The following is a 15,827-nucleotide window of genomic DNA, read 5'->3' as shown; positions in this document are numbered from 1 at the left end:
CGTCCGACTATTTTTATTCCATCTTTCCCACCTTTCATTTCATCGCCGTACGCGTCAACGTCCTCCAGCACAAGCCATGATCTCCAGGGCGACCTCGGCCAACATGGTGAGAACTGTACATATGTAGACCTCCGAGTAAAATAAAATCGCGGTGATCAACAGCCCGTGCGACCTGCCAACCCTTTAGTAACCTACCACCCGCTCGAGGTTTCGTGCATCGTACCACATACACACGGTAACTTGTGGGTTTCGAAGTGGGTTCTGTGAACTGGTTGGTTGGGAAACGCGTTTCAAGACCTTCCTTGTCATCGGGATCAGCAATATTAATCGAGGAGATCGAAAGAGAACCAAAAATGGTTGTTATGGTAATTGTATGTATTGGATCGGTTTGGAAGTGTATCAAAAATCAATGTTATTATCCTTTATGTAGGTATTTGTGGATGTATGTACGCCGCCAATGTGTGAATATTCATGCATGTCATGTTCATATCAAAATTCCAAGAGGAAATAACGCCGTAGACCAAATCAGAAAAAAGAACATGAACAGGAAGAAGCCGAGAGAGAAAAACCCGAATCATCCTCGCCGTCTGTCTATCTCAACTCAGCCCAGGCGGGATATCAGACCAAGTGCCATTCGGCCACCAGATGCCCGCCCTCGTGAAATCCGAGTAGTCAACGCCCCCAAAGAGTTCGTACGCGACAAACCCGAAGCGAAAGTACTCGGGATGATCTACAGCCTGTCGCGTCCAGGTGAAGTTCTTGTCCCCGTCCTCGTGAAAGCCGCGGAACCGCTCCACGTCGTTGACGAGGACGCTGACACCTTCGTAGCCTTGCTCGATGCTCTCCCACGTGAAGGTGATGTTGGTTGATTCGATGGCGGGCGGCAGGATGGATGGGACGCTGGAACCGAGCTGTGCGTCGCCGCGGAGTGCGGCTTGTGTCTGCAGGATGGGGGCGAAACCCCAGCGCGCGACGCCGTTGATGAACATTCCTACCAGCAGTCCCTGGTATAGAAGGCTTGGTCGTGTTTGCAGTGCCGTTCCGGGGAGGAGAAGGAGTGCGAGGATGTAGTGATGGATTCGAAGGCTGAGCTGTGGGATACCCAGACAAATCAATAGCCCAGCACCTAGAATGGCGTAGAGTCCTAGATACCGGGGTAGCCGTCCTTCTTTCCTGAAGCACCACGCCTGATAGATTGCGACTGCCACGATTACGAGGACGATGATAACCAAGGCAACAATGGCTCCCGGTTGCTGTTTGATGTCGTGCGGTGTCAAACGTTGGATAGGTATCTTGTCCAGAGTCAAATTGTTCAGCGCACCAACCCAGCATGCTCCGACCCATAAGATGGTCTTTTCGATATGTGCATTGAGATGCGAGAGCGTCTTCCGGATGCTGAATTTGTAGATCAAAACTCCAATGAATGCCGCTGGAAGGAAGCCACCAAGTGCGGTGGATGCGAGAGATGAATAGTCAGAATACGGAGGGGGATCGGACGCCATCGCAACTTGAAAGTAGACAATCACGAAAACCGGAACAAAGAACGTGACGGGATTTGTCGTTAGAAGTCCAAAGAATGCCGTGAATATGGTCGATAATGTGAGCAGATTCCATCGAGGATCGCCGCATTTTGCTACTGAGCGCGAGACGTCCCCATCATTATAGAAATCAAAGGACAGCGGGAAGCTTGAGTTGAATCCTACGCTCAAAATCCCGTTCTTATCGGCGGAGCCATACGATTTCTTCTCTCCGGTCAAGGATAGAACTCCACAGCCGCCCTTGCCATTGTCGAGTACTCCAGCATGAACAGCGGCACCGCAGATGAAGGAATCGCCGCGGTACGGTGTCTCGTCGCCATCTCCCGGCTCGGAAGTTCCACCTATGACCAAAGAGCGATAAACGATTGTTTCGTCGCCAATCGTTCGAGGATTGAGCACCTGGGCTCGGGAACACTCAGCAGGACAACTGAATGCAAATGCCGCGTCGTCAAATGGTAGGCAGTCGCGACCATCTAGTCCGCAGCCTGGAGAATCCGGCCTGGAGAACAGTCAGCGGTCTTTCATCTGATAACCATGCCGAGAGCGATGCTTGTAGAAACATACCATAACCTTGATATACAAGACAGTCTGACCGGAGGGCCAAACCCACCAATGTCCGTTGGCAATCCAAATCGAGACAATATTACCCCAAACAAGATACCCCACAAGAGGAACCCAGCAACCAAGATAGCTAACCGCACAACGAACGGTAACCGTGACAGGCACCGGGCAGGAAACAGCTGCACCTTTTCCAACAGCGGTTTTATGCGATATACTGTGGGCGGCTCGGGCCCTTTCACCCAATCCACCACCTTGCTGGAGACTCGCGCAATTGGCGCTGGAACATTATCGGACAATCGACCCCATCGGGTGGGTGCAGGTCGCTCGGTATCACGAGCTCGTCTTTCGGATTCGTAGCTTAATCGTTCATTTGGCGTAATAGCCTCGGGCGTTTCGCCAGCGGGAGTGAGAAGCGAAGATCCGTTGGGTGTCTGCGCGCCGTTCTCGATATCAATGACGGTGGGTTCGAGTGTTTTCGATTTGGAGCCGCTCGAAGGCATTGTTTACACTAAGAAGGACAGATACGCACGCATCGACGAAACGAAGGAACGAATGGTAAACAAGATCGCTAAATATGTATTCGAAGGCTTAGGATGTACAAATTGAGGGAGTAGGAGAAGAAAAAGGCAGAGCCTTGCCACTCCATTGTGGAGGAATCTCTGACGCACATGCGACTCGTCCCGGGCGGGAATCTTGGGGTCCCAGGCCCCCCATACGCCAAGGTGAAACACAAGGGGATTAGAGGCGATCATCGACTCTATCAAGAACGCCCTACGAGGCCTGGACCCTGAAATTCGGGATCCGGCTCGTGTGATTCTTCCTCTTGAAGTATTCACATAGGCTGATCGTAGCTCGATTTTCTCTCATTTGTGTAGCAATGATTTATGTGCCTCCTCTTGGCCCATTAGGGACCCCGTTCGTATTGGCTACATCTGGTCAATGAAGCATTCGCTGGCCATCAGAAGACATTGGCGCCGCCTATACGAAGTACGGGACATCGCGTTGCACACTGTATTGTACAATATGGCACACGTCCTCACTGATTACGAGTAAGAGGAGTACAGGAAGTGCTATCATTAGCGTCGTGACTGGGAGCGATGGCGAGTGACGAGTACACGTTTAAAGGATGCCACAATGCGATAGAACTACGAATCATTTCGAATGGAGCCGGTCATAGTTCAGTTCATAGAATTTCCCTCGATTTCTAGTGTTGATGTCTAGAATGGAAGCAGGCTATGTGCACTATATCCTTTACCGTCCACTGCCTGTACATTCCAATTCGCTCCAATGAGCACATGTTGATACCAATGTGGATTATAGATGCAAACATGTTAGGCTGCTATGTGTATTTACCTAGGTATCTTCACTGCATCACTCACTTAGTGATGGTGAAGAGCCACCGAGGTCGAGTTCCGGAGTCGTGATAATGTGCGCAAGAACTACCAACCTCATAGTACTTTCCAGATCCTGCCATGTGAGGACTACTCCATCGATACGCTTGGTCGGTTTCTGCTACCGGCGAGGTCTTCATCCACGATACCAAGTATCCATTACGACTTTTTCTCTTGGTTATCCAATTTGCATCAGCATAACCCTCCATCAAAAAGAAGGCCACGCATTACCGCAGCAGTATCGTTACTATCATGGAAAGTGAAGACGTAAACGAAAGCGAGAAAAGCTCAACGAGCGTCACATCCAGTCCGCACGAGATGCTGCTAACCATGCCACGAGCGCCCCGTCCACCTCACAGAGATCTTTGTATTCACCCGGCAGATATGCTTCCTACCTCTGACGAAGATGAAGACGAAGAAGATGAGCCCCGAGGTGGAACTCGCACTAGACGCAAATTGCCAATCAACAATTTAAGCGTTGTTTGGGAGGTCTCTGTACCGCGCGAGTTTGAAGAGCTTTATAATTCTGAACAAGGCCACATCAATATCTGGAGGTAGTCTATCAGACTAGGCCATGCAAGATTGCTGCCACGCATGCTAATACTGCCTTGTGCTTTAGTGGGATCGACAACAACTTTGATATCCGCGAGAAACTCCACGATGAGTTCCGCTGGCTCAGAGTGGGGAATAAATCAATAGATATCGATGCATACACCCAAGAGACTTCGGACCATGCGCTACTCGTGATTTACATCAATGACTTCTTCAGGGATGGGAGGGACTTCGTCGTGTAAGCACACACTACATGGCAGGCCAAATCCGGAAACTAACTCTTTCTCGAGATACATAAAGGGCAAAAGGAACGTTAGCAACATGCTAGCAGGTGTGTTCGCTAGAAAGGCGTTCAGCGGGCACTGTTTTGCTACACCCATTGTAATAAACAATGAGGCAGAGATCTTCAGCAAAGCAAAAGCCTTCAGTGGATACGAGACGGTCTCGCGCTCTGATACAAAGGGCGTCCCATGGAAATACTACTATCACACGGCGCGGGCAGCATTCGAGAATCTTGTGTTCCGCAAGGACAGCCATGGAGGAGGTGAATCGGAGCAAGAGATGGCCCAAATCCGGGAGAAGGTCCAGAGCTTGACAGGTATTAAAAAGTACGCAATCAAGAAAGGCAAACAACCCGTAGTTGAGACAGATCGTCACTTTGGAGACGGGAAAAAACCAGGCATGGACACGGAGGAGATTATTCTACGTGGTTTGCATATGCCAGTCAAAGAAGTGGACGCCTAGTGACTCTCAACGAGGGTGGAGGAGCATATGGAGTCCGATTCAGATGAAGGAGCGAGAAGGGATATTCTTCACAGTGAAGATGATATGGACTTGGACGCGGGCTTGGATGACGAGCACTAGATGTCAAGTAGGAAGTTTGGCGTGATCAAAACAATAATCATGGGTCAGATTGGTGTTCGAGGTGGGTAACTAACTGCTGTCGCTATCTGAAAGGACATCAAGAGGGCTGTGGAACAGTCGGCATCATGGAGGCGAGTTCAGCACTGCATTAGGTTAGGTAGTCGATGCATGGGATTCGCTGGAAGTTCAAAAGGTCGAAATGGATACTCGTATAAGAAGGGCTTGTAAAGTTGGTAAAAATGGTGAACTGAAAGAAGGAAGTTTCGACATCAAGTTTGGGGCTTGGAAGAAGAGATGACGTCGGTCAGGCGGCTCAGGCCCTTTGAAATCTGCCGGAAAGCCGGGATGCCGCCTCCGGAGAGATTGGAATGGTGGAAGAAGATTGGATAGGAAAAGGGATAGTCAATGGATAATGGTCCTGAAACGGGAGACCATGGGCTTTGAATAATTACTGAACCTGTTCAAAAGTACTCGTAACTACCTAACCTAACCTATACATACCACCAGTACATAATCACGTTGTTGCATTCTATGAGATCATCGTCCCCATGAGCTGCACTAATCCGATCTGTAGCTGTAGCATCATCAACTAACAACTGAACTACTGGCTTACTATCAGGTAATTATCAAGTTCGCTCACCACTCAGCTGCCCTCATTTCCTTGTTCCATCCCTAATCTCATCACCTCCCGTCTCATCATATCCCAATTAGTCCATCTTCTCATCCCGTTCCAAGACTTTTAAAGGTCTCTTCCCTCACTGTTTCTTCTTGGCGAAAAGGCTTGTTGAATCTTGACTCCCGAGACTTCCAACTCTTTTCACCCAATTCGATTTTTACCCTGCTTTGTTCTGCTTTGCTCTGCTGAGTCTGGCCAGGCTTATTGCAACTGGTCACAGTCCATTCCGTTTGCTCGTGTCCTACCGCCAACCGCGCACCGCCGCCAACCTCCGTCCACTTCCAAGCCACTTTCTTCCTCCCCCCCGCGTGCGCGCCCCAATACTCGAGTGTTTCCTCCAGTCCCTGAGTGACCATCCCTTCGCCATCATACTTGAGCCACACATCAGTAAAGCCACTTTTACAAGGCTTTCCCCGCCCGCTTATTCCTTCAGCCCATCTCTACCGAAACCGCGCAGAGCATATCAGTTTCTTTACGCGCGGCGTGGGCGGCACCCATAATCGTGAGCAATGACGGAGCACAACGAAAAGCCCCAGGACGACCTGTCCAATGAAACCCACACCGATCCCTCGAATAAGACAGAGGGTAGCAGCGAACGATCTCACGCGCCGGAAACGCCAAAGAAGACGAACACCGCGCAGACGCAAAAGGGTCCAGAGGGTGGTTTCGACGACACTCCGCTCCTCAAACAACCCCCAGGATACACGGTCAAGATCACATTCCACCGCGCCACGAACCTCCCCCTCGCAGACATCAATACCCTCTCTGCCGATCCCTTTATCCTCGCCGAACTGAAGACCGACCTCCCTACAAGACATAAAGAAGACCCGCCTCTACAATTGCGAACGCGGACCATCCGCCAGAGCACGGATCCCGAATGGCATACTGAATGGATAATAGCGAACGTTCCCGCGTCTGGATTCAGACTGAAATGTCGCATATACGACGAGGACCCTGCGGATCACGATGATCGGCTTGGGAATGTCCATGTCAATGTCTCCAACCTGAGTGAGAACTGGGCCGCTATCCGAGGTCAGTCATACCCGATTAAGAAGCGCATGGGAAGCAAACGCGCATACTTGCTTCGAGCGATAGCAGTTTGCTTTGGCAAGGTCGAGCATATGAGTGGGTCGTTGTTCGTGAGCGTCGAGGTCTTGGGGAAAACACCGGGCGACAACGGTTCGCGCGCCTACACAGATGGACCTCTTTTCTGGATAAGGCATTACTCGCCGTTGCTCGGACGCCTACTGGGCCAGAAAGAGCCTACCGAGGGTGGTGTCTCCAGACGAACGGGCAAGCCGAAGCCAGAGAGATACAAGTAAGCTTCATGTTCCCGTCACTATGCCATACGCTAATAAGCTTTTGCAGTTTCCAAGCCAATCAAATGCAGCTCAAAGGCCCTGTTCCAGAAGCCATGTATCATCGCTATGTCGAGTTCAAGCCTTTTGTCAAGGCCATGTTCACTGCGAAGGGTGTCCGAGGCTATATTCTTTCCAAAACCCTGCATCACCAACACGCGCGCGTCTACAACTTTGATCAGAAAACCGAGTATGAGTTCCTCCCGGAGCCCTGCGCAGACTTCACCAAGAAGTTCCTTGAGCTATGCCATTATGATCAGGGCGGTCGTATCTTTACCTATGTCCTTACGCTCGATGCTCTCTTCCGTTTTACAGAAACCGGCAAAGAGTTCGGTATCGACATGTTATCAAAGCACACCATGCATAGTGACGTTGCTGCCTACACTGCTTTCTCAGGCGAGTTCTTCATTCGACGACTGAAGCACAGCCATCGTGGTTTACCTGAAGAAGGTGCCAATAATCCAACGCATCCGCCAGATGAGATATCTGGTGGCCCACCCAAGGAGGAACCCAAGACTGATCCAAGTTATTATGAACTGATCATTGACAACGATTCTGGAACCTATCGGCCAAATTGCGAATTGCTCCCGCAACTCAAGGAGTTCATGGAAGCTAATTTCCCTGGCTTGCGCGTCTTGACTCTAGACTCCCAGGGAGAAGCGGAGAAGATGGCACAGATGAAGAAGCAGCAACGAGATCGCAAGAAGACGGAAGGCGATCACATTGTCTACAAGCAAATGTCTAGGTCAAGTTCCATGAGCAGCAGTGATGAAGAAGACCTCGATAGGATGGAGGCAGATGGTGAAATGAAGCCAAGGCACCTTCGGCATCACGTTATGCGAGAGGCCGGAGCAAGGGCTGGAGCAGCGAAAGCCCATCTGAGGGACTTCAGGCCTACTACTAACAACGAAGCGTGGCGCAAGCCAGGTCCATCGGCCAAACCTGATGATGCAGCTGCAACAACACAAAATAAAGCGGCAGAACAAACGCAACCCTCGGAAGCTACCGTACCAGGTTCTAATGAGAAGACGAGCTAGTATCAAGCAATGGTCTTCTCCTTTCCTTGTCTAATACTCTCTTTATTCCTGTACTTTGATTTTGTTTCAGCATGCCGATACGTTTTCCTGATACCCGCGGATTTCCCATTTATATCGGTTTGCATCATCGTCATTCAGCGCTCGGGATTGTCTCATTCGTTCATGGTCACATTGACTCTACTATTGTTCCGTCATACTTTCTCTTTGTGAGACTTGTTTCCGCAGTATTATTGTAATGTTAAAAGAGTAATTATACCCAATCTTAATACTCAGCCATAATGGTCTCGTCTCCAACCCTAGCAGTGAACAGAACCGTCCTCTTACTGATCCTCCAGATTCCGCTCGCACCCGGTACACCCTCGTAGTCTCCATCCTTAACAGCTCCACAGACGAGTTCGTCCACGTATCGCCCATGTGCAGTCAGAACCTTGCCCTCGTGGGGACCCTGACCGAAATGCGACCCCGTGAAATACGTGACTGAATTCGCGGTTTTCCCATCTTCTCCAAACACAATCGTTTGCGTAGTCAGAGCATGCTGAGTTCGAATAGGCCCCAAACTAATCAAATAACTCTTAGTCGCGCTCTTTCAAAGTGAAATCTCAATCTTTGTAGGCGTACCGCTGCTGTATAGCCGATCTGACGGCATCTACGCCTTTCATGTTCTGTCTGAAAGGATAATCTGCGGCCACATCCTGGACGAATACCTTGTCAAGGAGGTCGAAGATCTTGGTATCGAGGGCTTCGCAGTAGCGCGATAGCACGTTCTTGATGGCGAGTGTGTCGAGGGGATTTACCGTTGGCATTTTCTCCTAGCACACCGTATATATTTTCCAGAATTCGAAGTTATAAATGACCAAGAAGTTTGGTCAAGCTAGATGATACGTTCTCACGGCGTGACGCTTGCTCTTAGGGATAATACCAAACAACAGAACGTTGGTGTCTATCACAACAAGACCTCATTCCTTTATTTCTTACCACGCCGGGCTTCTAGTCATCCCCGCGCGGGCATCGGCTCTCAAGTGGGGAGATCCGGTCACTGCCGATGTGAATGCGATCGACCCTAAAATCAGGGTCCTTGTTGTGCCCTTCTCCTCCTTCCTTTCTTCCCCTCCCGCACACGTGCGACCATTGAATGTCTTTTGACAGCGCGCCTGCACAGCGTGGCACAAACGCCTTTGGGTAAAACAGATTCCCGGCAACGCAAGGTGGATCCCGTGCGCCTTTTGCATTCCTGCGGGAATTGATACATCGCGACAGCCGCGGCAAAGGGCCGCTGAGTTACCCTGGAATGTATCGAATGGGCGCCATGGAATGTTCGGCAGCAATTACGGTATCACGCCTCGTGTACTGTTCCCACTTACACGAGGTATTTAACAAGGCTGCGAAGGATTCGCAGGTTCTCCTTCGAGAAGAGATCGGGACTCGGCGTCTGTCAAATTGTATGGAGGCGTGGTAGACGAACGGTCGTGGCCAATATTGGTACTCCTGTGTTTTAATTTAATGACTTGGACGTAGCTACTGCAATATGGGATTGATATTAGATGTCTGTAGCTTGACATGGTCGTGCTAGTACGAACTGAGACTGAGACAAATTCTGTACCCCTCTCGATATCCCTTGAACGTACCAGGTCTTTCGCCGCTAACAGGTCTGATAAACAGATACACGATCATGATCGTGGTAGAGGTAAACGCGGTGTGAAATTGTGGACGTGACTCTACAGCTCTAGCAATGTGTCAAACACGGGCCAGACCCGTCTGTATGTTCACATATTCCACTGCCATATTGAATGGTTACCGGTTGTGGAGCGTTTGTCGCCAGTCGAACAATTGGAACAGCATCTCATTGCAGAACAGCGACTTAGACACCTCCTTGCGGTTCTATCTAACTACGGTTACACTCAACTTGATTCACCTGCGATCCACCCTCAAGTCAACCACGTGCGATCGGCTTGCTCATATCCCCTCACTATAAGATCGTGCATTGAAGCTCCATCTGGCTCTTTCTGACATCTCTTTCACGCTACGAACCAGAACTCAAGTTCGACGAGCTTTCTTCTTTCACAACATGGCGAATCTATCGGAAGCAAAAGTATCCGCGACAGAGTTCGCTCGCCCTGCAGGCGAGCTACCTCGTGAAGAAAACGAGAGCGACACTGCTTCACACCAAGGCTTCGATGAGAAGGCTACTCGTCGCCTGTTACGCAAGATCGATTTTGCCTTGCTGCCTCTCCTAGCTCTTCTCTACCTGTAAGTGATCGGATCCAAAGAAGTGGCCTAATCGGGACTAATCTCTAGCAGCATGAGCTTCCTCGATCGTGGGAACATTGGGAACGCTCGATTGGCTGGTCTCGAACGAGATCTGAAAATGCACGGGCTTGACTTCAATGTGATTTCTCCTTGATGGAAACTTCAATGGGCCGCTTGCTTATCAAAGACATAGGTCGCACTCGCAATCTTCTTTCCGTTCTATGTCCTAGCCGAGATCCCATCAAATATCATGATGAAACGGTTCTCTCCATCGCTCTGGATTCCCAGTATAATGGTCGTCTGGGGAGCAATGTGCTGCCTGATGGGATTGGTCCATGACTTCGCCGGTCTGCTTGCTGTTAGAGCTGCTCTGGGTCTTGCCGAGGGTGGCCTCTTTCCTGGAATCACTTTTTAGTATGTCGTTGAGTGCATTGATGCTCTGAGTTGTCACGGGCTGTCTCTAATATTATAATCAGTATCACCATGTGGTACCGACGTCACGAATGTGGGCTACGCATGGCTCTGTTCTTCTCCGCTGCCACTGCAGCGGGGGCTTTTGGTGGCCTTCTGGCTAGAGGCATCATGGAGCTGGATGGTAAGCGCGGGCTTAGTGCTTGGAGTGTAAGTATTCCAAAGGCCTCGGCATTTACCAGTCAGTTACTGACTTTGCCGTAGTGGATTTTCATTATTGAGGGCGCGATCACTGTTGCCGTTGGTAAGTCACATCTCGATCGAGTTACTCATTCTTGTAGCATGTGGAGACCACTGTGCTACATGAACAGCATTAAATGGCATGATTTTTATTAACATGATTGGATATAGCTCTCTTTGCATATAGCTCGATGCACGACTACCCAGACAGTGCCAAGTTTCTCACAAAAGACGAGCGCGAGGAGGTTGATCGACGATTAGAAGCAGATCGATCGTACCTCGACGATGAGTTCGCCCTGAGCTATATCCGGGACGCTGTTCTGGACTGGAAAATTTGGGTGTACATGCTCATCACCATCGGTATCTATTCACCGCTCTACTCATTCGCCTCCTTCTTGCCTACGATCATCAGCAACTTGGGCTATTCGAACGAGACGGCACAGCTCATGACCGTTCCACCTTATGTCGTAGCATGCCTTTTCTGCATATCCGCGGGATGGATTGCAGATAAGCATGGCCAGAGGGGTGTTTACATGATATCTGCCAATCTCGTTGCGTAAGTCAATCCGTCCTCCATATGTTGTGCAGTTTGCTGGCATGCAGAGCCTTGACCACCCAATGCATGTCCTGCAGTTTGGTCTTTCATTACCTTGCTTCTTGTTTTGCTTTTTCTAATTGTTCCTCGGGTCCAATATCCCGGTCATTGTTCAAAGTTCAAACTGTCTTGCATTCGATGTCAACATCGGCGCCACATACATCGATGCCCAGTACATGTTTCACAGCATGATCCGTACGCTCCATTCCCCACCTTTCCCCCATCCGTCTCATTATCTGTGATTACTCCAAGGAAAGTTCTCAACTGACCACACCCAACAGCATCGTCGGCTTCCTCATCCTGATAGCCGTATCGGAGCCCAAGCTCCGCTACCTGGGCACATTTTTCGCGGCCGCGGGCATCTACCCAAATGTCTCCCAGACCGTGGCCTGGAACGGCAACAACATAGGTGGATCCACCAAGCGGTCGGTCGGTATCGCCATGCAGGTCGGCTTCGGGAACTTGGGTGGCGTGCTTTCGGGGTTCACCTACACGTCCAGGGATGCACCGTTATTCCGTCGCGGACATGGGATTGTCATCGGTCTGCTGGCCATGAGTACGGTGCTGTGCGCCTTCATGCGTTGGTGGTGCATCCGGGAGAACGCAAGGAGGGATGCCGTGGATGCAGAGTGTGGGCGCTTGAATTCGTGGAGTAAGCAAGAGATGCAGGCTGAGCGGAGAAGGGGCGACCAGGCCGGCTTCTTCAGGTATACTATCTAATGCTGTGTTCTACTTGGCCTTTGCATTGGAATTGGTGCAATACAAGGGATAACATTTTTGAGTTCCTATGAATCGGTGGTTATTTGAGAAAGTTGGTTATCGTCGGTTCTGTAAAAAAAAACATTCGTACTCCAAAAAGCAATCTCATTTCAATTTCTTGAACAGTTCCATTGATAATAGGACATTCAAAAAACAAACTCGAAGTCTTCTCATCTAACGGAGTACATCATGATTGATACCAATACGAGGTCATATTGCAACGGCCAAGTCCTTCACTATTGCAGTTCATCTACCCGCGAGAAACATTCCCTGTGGCCCGTTGGGCGCAACAGTCAGTGGCTTTCCCGATGCCGTCTCTCTTTGCACAATGCGTGGCTTCTCTTTCCTGACAAAACACTCTCCTACTGGGTCTCCTTCCTCCCTGTAAACCTTCCACTTGCCCATACCCATCTCCTTGGGTGCCTTTCTAACCCCCCTACCTCCCCCACCAACTATCAGATTACCGGGACGATAATTGTCGTCTGCCTCCATGCGTCGGAGCACACTACTATGTATGACAGCGTTGTCAGGTATATCGCGGACTTCACCCTTGGGAAGAGGCCAAGTTATGGATGTCCAAGAACCGTCTGGCTGCAGATCCATGCGGCGGAATGGCAGATACTCCATGATGTTCCAGGATATGACTGATGCATGAGTGACGCCATTGTCAAAACAGAGAACATCATGTATTCGCCCACATGTCGCAGCCTTGTTGAGATGAATGTGATAGTTCGAGGTAAACGTACGTTCATCCGTAATCCTGTCTTGGCCACTGCCATTGACTTCTGATTTACCTTCTCTGTTAATGCCAGTGTCTGGATCTGCGTAATTATGGCCGAGTGGAGAAACATCGCGGTCAGTCACAGGCCGTGGCGAAGCAGGGTCGATTTCGATTATTGGGACCGCCGGAATCGTGGGACGACGTTGGTCTTGGTCAAAACCAGGATCAAGCTCTTCTAGATAGCAATTTAAGGCACGTAATTTGTCTTCGTCGAAGTTAAGGCCAGCTCGCTCCGCCTCGCGAATAATCCAGACAAGGGGTACATGGCTGAGTGCGGCGTCTTCACCAGGTGCCAATGGCCAACCACCACCGATGTCCTACGTATGTCGGTCAGTAAGTAGACACTTTGGGACGTTATAAAAACGTACTGCATGACAACCTGCGAACCAGACTTCCTGTATATCTTGCTCCTCAGTATCTGAGTCAGAGTCTTCGTATAGTCGCAGGGCGTCGAATGAAAGATTTGATACAGAGTTTGAGGCCGAAGTGACTCCAGTTCTTTCGGACAAACCCGGACTACGGTATCTCACACCTGCGGTCTCGGATGGATCGCGGTATACATGAGGCACTGATAAAGTGTCGCGCCTTCCTGAAGGCTGGGAGAGTTTACGACCCCGAGGAACGTCGCCCTCCCCATTTGCACTGTTATGGTGTCCTATCGCATTTAGATGATGGTGTCTGTGGCGCCGTCGATAGTACCTCGAGCGACGATCGGGCTTTTCCTGTGAAATAAGATCTTGACGAAATTTTGCCCGCCGCTCATCGATAGATACTGCGTGTCTGATCACCCTCGCGGAACTTCGCGCTGTATATGGGAATTTGCTCCGTTGCATCCAGGCGTTCTCGAATCGCGGAACACTGTTCACTGTGTCAAAGAGCCCAAGGAAGCGAATTGGGCGAACCGGGCGGCTGAATGTTTCTCGAAAAGCACACATGAATTCCAGGAGCCGCCTTTTCTCTTTCTTTTCTTTGGCGTTGCGTTCCTGGCGACATTGCCATTTCTGAAAGGTCTTCCAGGCGAAACTAGATTTGCTGTTAAGCCACGCTCGCGACTGGGACGGTACCTACTTACTGGCACATTTCTTCATTGCCCGCCTGAGGGCGATTAACATGAAATTCAGAGGGGAAAGGGGAAGACATATCTTACGGATAATAGACCAACATGATCCAGCATTTCTGCCAGGAATCGGGCAGTATAAGCGCCCCTGGAGAATCCGAAGAAATAGATGTCGTCCCCAGGAAGATAATAGCGCATTAAGAACTGTACCAAGTTAGCATAGCCAGTTCTAGCCGTTAGTAAATTGGTTATTTGTTACTCTGTAACCCCCCATAACATGCGCATCGAAAGAAGTACCTATCTCCAGATTAACAGTGATCATGGCCATTGTCTGCGTACATACCAATCGCACTATCCTTAGCTTTTGCATACCACGACTTAATCTTATCGAGACGACTTGTATGCGATAAGGATTTGGCGACCACATAAGTTCCGATGCCTGGCTGATAGTAATGGAATTGGCTGTCATCATTTCGATCTAGCATGCGGTAGATTTTCAAAATGTTGGAGTCTGCATCGGTGCCGGAAAACTTATTGCCGGTTCCATCGAAGCAAAGAACGAACTTCCTTCGTGGTCGATATGGCTGTTCGTGCACAGTATCCATGCTTTATTGTGCGAGATGGTTTTATCGAACCGCTGTGTCGAATATGAGAAGAATGGTGGAAGGACTCGATAACGATATGGAAAAGAAGTGGCAGCTGCAATGCAGCATTGATTGAAGGAAACACCAACGGGACACGGGGATTTCGTTGATACAGCGTGGAAAGGGCTGCTTGGATATGCAGGCTTACTAGAAATGCTAGTGTTGGTTACCTGTGAGTTTGATTCTTCCAAAGGTATCTTCTTCCGCAAGCGGACATTAGTCCTGTGGAAAGGAACCAATTATCTACCCCTCTAATTGCTTTCCTTCTCACATTAGACACTACAGATCTATTTTCGGGAAGAGATGCCCGATCATGTATTTCTTTGCCAACTATTGGCTGATTCAACATGAGCATCGTGCACCATTAAGTCGCATGATCTCACTATTCTGAGCAGAAGAGTGAATAAATGTGGATGATGTCAAGTTTCACCAATCACATAAGGATCATCGTGTTCCGCCAGTGGCCTATCTTGAAGCTGGTTCACATCGAGGAACCAGCAATACTCCACTGGTATGCATCTATTCAGATAGGTGTGCCGATCACAAACCTACCCGATGTGGCAAGCAGCTGAGGGAGGTTGGGTTGCAGGATGCAATGCACTATCAGAGTATGCGGTTCTTAGAACTGTGCTTGCCAATAGAGCAGTAGCCATAGATTCTCAATGACTCTACGATCTATGGTAACTAAAGTCATTCCTGACTCGCAAGCGGCCAGGTGCGTGATACATTGCCCATTCCCACCCATTACTAATCGATCATTATGGTATCAATGCCTTCGTGGGTTCGTCCGGAACATCATCAAGGACTGTTCATACAGGCGTGGAGAGAGTTGAAATTGAAGCTCATTTGCCCACAGGCTTGTGGTGCAGATCGACACGAGAGAGTCACCACCGATGATTTCCGAAATGAAAAGTAGGGGACTTTGACAGACGAACGATAGGTCGTTGGCATGTGAGACCGGGAAAAGCCTAGAGTACGAACAGACCATTGCTGTCAGACCGATCTACTGTGGATGCAATCAATTACCTGGACGTGGGTAGCACGAAGCACGATGTACACAAGGATTGGAGCTGGAGCTGGAAAGCCGGAGCAGTGGCCATCAAGAAACCACAATAT

At 49.7% G+C, this 15,827-nt stretch overlaps 6 protein-coding genes across 6 annotated transcripts; 3 read left to right on the top strand and 3 right to left on the bottom strand.

Moving 5' to 3' along the window:
• Positions 1-381: 381 nt before the first annotated feature.
• Positions 382-2,806, bottom strand: BU24DRAFT_422277 (uncharacterized protein). Its single transcript, XM_033527951.1, has 2 exons — positions 2,103-2,806; positions 382-2,037 (listed from the first exon to the last, which is right to left on the bottom strand). Exons 1-2 carry the CDS (start codon positions 2,597-2,599, stop codon positions 597-599), a joined length of 1,938 nt encoding a protein of 645 aa, XP_033384299.1. The 5' UTR covers positions 2,600-2,806; the 3' UTR covers positions 382-596.
• Positions 2,807-3,820: 1,014 nt separating this feature from the next.
• BU24DRAFT_492141 (uncharacterized protein) lies at positions 3,821-4,825 on the top strand (the record flags this gene model as incomplete). Its single annotated transcript, XM_033533874.1, has 3 exons — positions 3,821-4,044; positions 4,110-4,280; positions 4,333-4,825. The coding sequence occupies 3 exons, from the start codon at positions 3,821-3,823 to the stop codon at positions 4,784-4,786; spliced, it is 849 nt and encodes a 282-aa protein (XP_033384298.1). The 3' UTR covers positions 4,787-4,825.
• A 1,266-nt stretch (positions 4,826-6,091) lies between these two features.
• On the top strand, positions 6,092-7,977 carry BU24DRAFT_462174 (C2 domain-containing protein; the record flags this gene model as incomplete). The annotated part of the gene is made up of 2 exons (XM_033531969.1): positions 6,092-6,900; positions 6,951-7,977. The coding sequence occupies 2 exons, from the start codon at positions 6,092-6,094 to the stop codon at positions 7,975-7,977; spliced, it is 1,836 nt and encodes a 611-aa protein (XP_033384297.1).
• A 210-nt stretch (positions 7,978-8,187) lies between these two features.
• Positions 8,188-8,918, bottom strand: BU24DRAFT_422274 (uncharacterized protein). The gene is made up of 2 exons (XM_033527950.1): positions 8,596-8,918; positions 8,188-8,534 (listed from the first exon to the last, which is right to left on the bottom strand). The coding sequence occupies exons 1-2, from the start codon at positions 8,778-8,780 to the stop codon at positions 8,240-8,242; spliced, it is 480 nt and encodes a 159-aa protein (XP_033384296.1). The 5' UTR covers positions 8,781-8,918; the 3' UTR covers positions 8,188-8,239.
• A 971-nt stretch (positions 8,919-9,889) lies between these two features.
• On the top strand, positions 9,890-12,238 carry BU24DRAFT_441396 (major facilitator superfamily transporter). Its single transcript, XM_033530440.1, has 7 exons — positions 9,890-10,224; positions 10,276-10,363; positions 10,418-10,638; positions 10,701-10,845; positions 10,900-10,939; positions 11,047-11,431; positions 11,752-12,238. The coding sequence occupies exons 1-7, from the start codon at positions 10,043-10,045 to the stop codon at positions 12,188-12,190; spliced, it is 1,500 nt and encodes a 499-aa protein (XP_033384295.1). The 5' UTR covers positions 9,890-10,042; the 3' UTR covers positions 12,191-12,238.
• Positions 12,239-12,405: 167 nt separating this feature from the next.
• Positions 12,406-14,919, bottom strand: BU24DRAFT_369885 (uncharacterized protein). Its single transcript, XM_033524413.1, has 6 exons — positions 14,411-14,919; positions 14,327-14,364; positions 14,158-14,271; positions 14,083-14,105; positions 13,379-14,033; positions 12,406-13,327 (listed from the first exon to the last, which is right to left on the bottom strand). Exons 1-6 carry the CDS (start codon positions 14,670-14,672, stop codon positions 12,476-12,478), a joined length of 1,944 nt encoding a protein of 647 aa, XP_033384294.1. The 5' UTR covers positions 14,673-14,919; the 3' UTR covers positions 12,406-12,475.
• Positions 14,920-15,827: the final 908 nt, after the last annotated feature.

This window comes from Aaosphaeria arxii (genome assembly GCF_010015735.1).
Source record: "Aaosphaeria arxii CBS 175.79 unplaced genomic scaffold BU24scaffold_4, whole genome shotgun sequence".
Taxonomy (NCBI): Eukaryota; Fungi; Ascomycota; class Dothideomycetes; order Pleosporales; genus Aaosphaeria; species Aaosphaeria arxii.
Note: the sequence above shows the minus strand (reverse complement) of the source record. Positions and strands in the feature narration are given on the sequence as shown.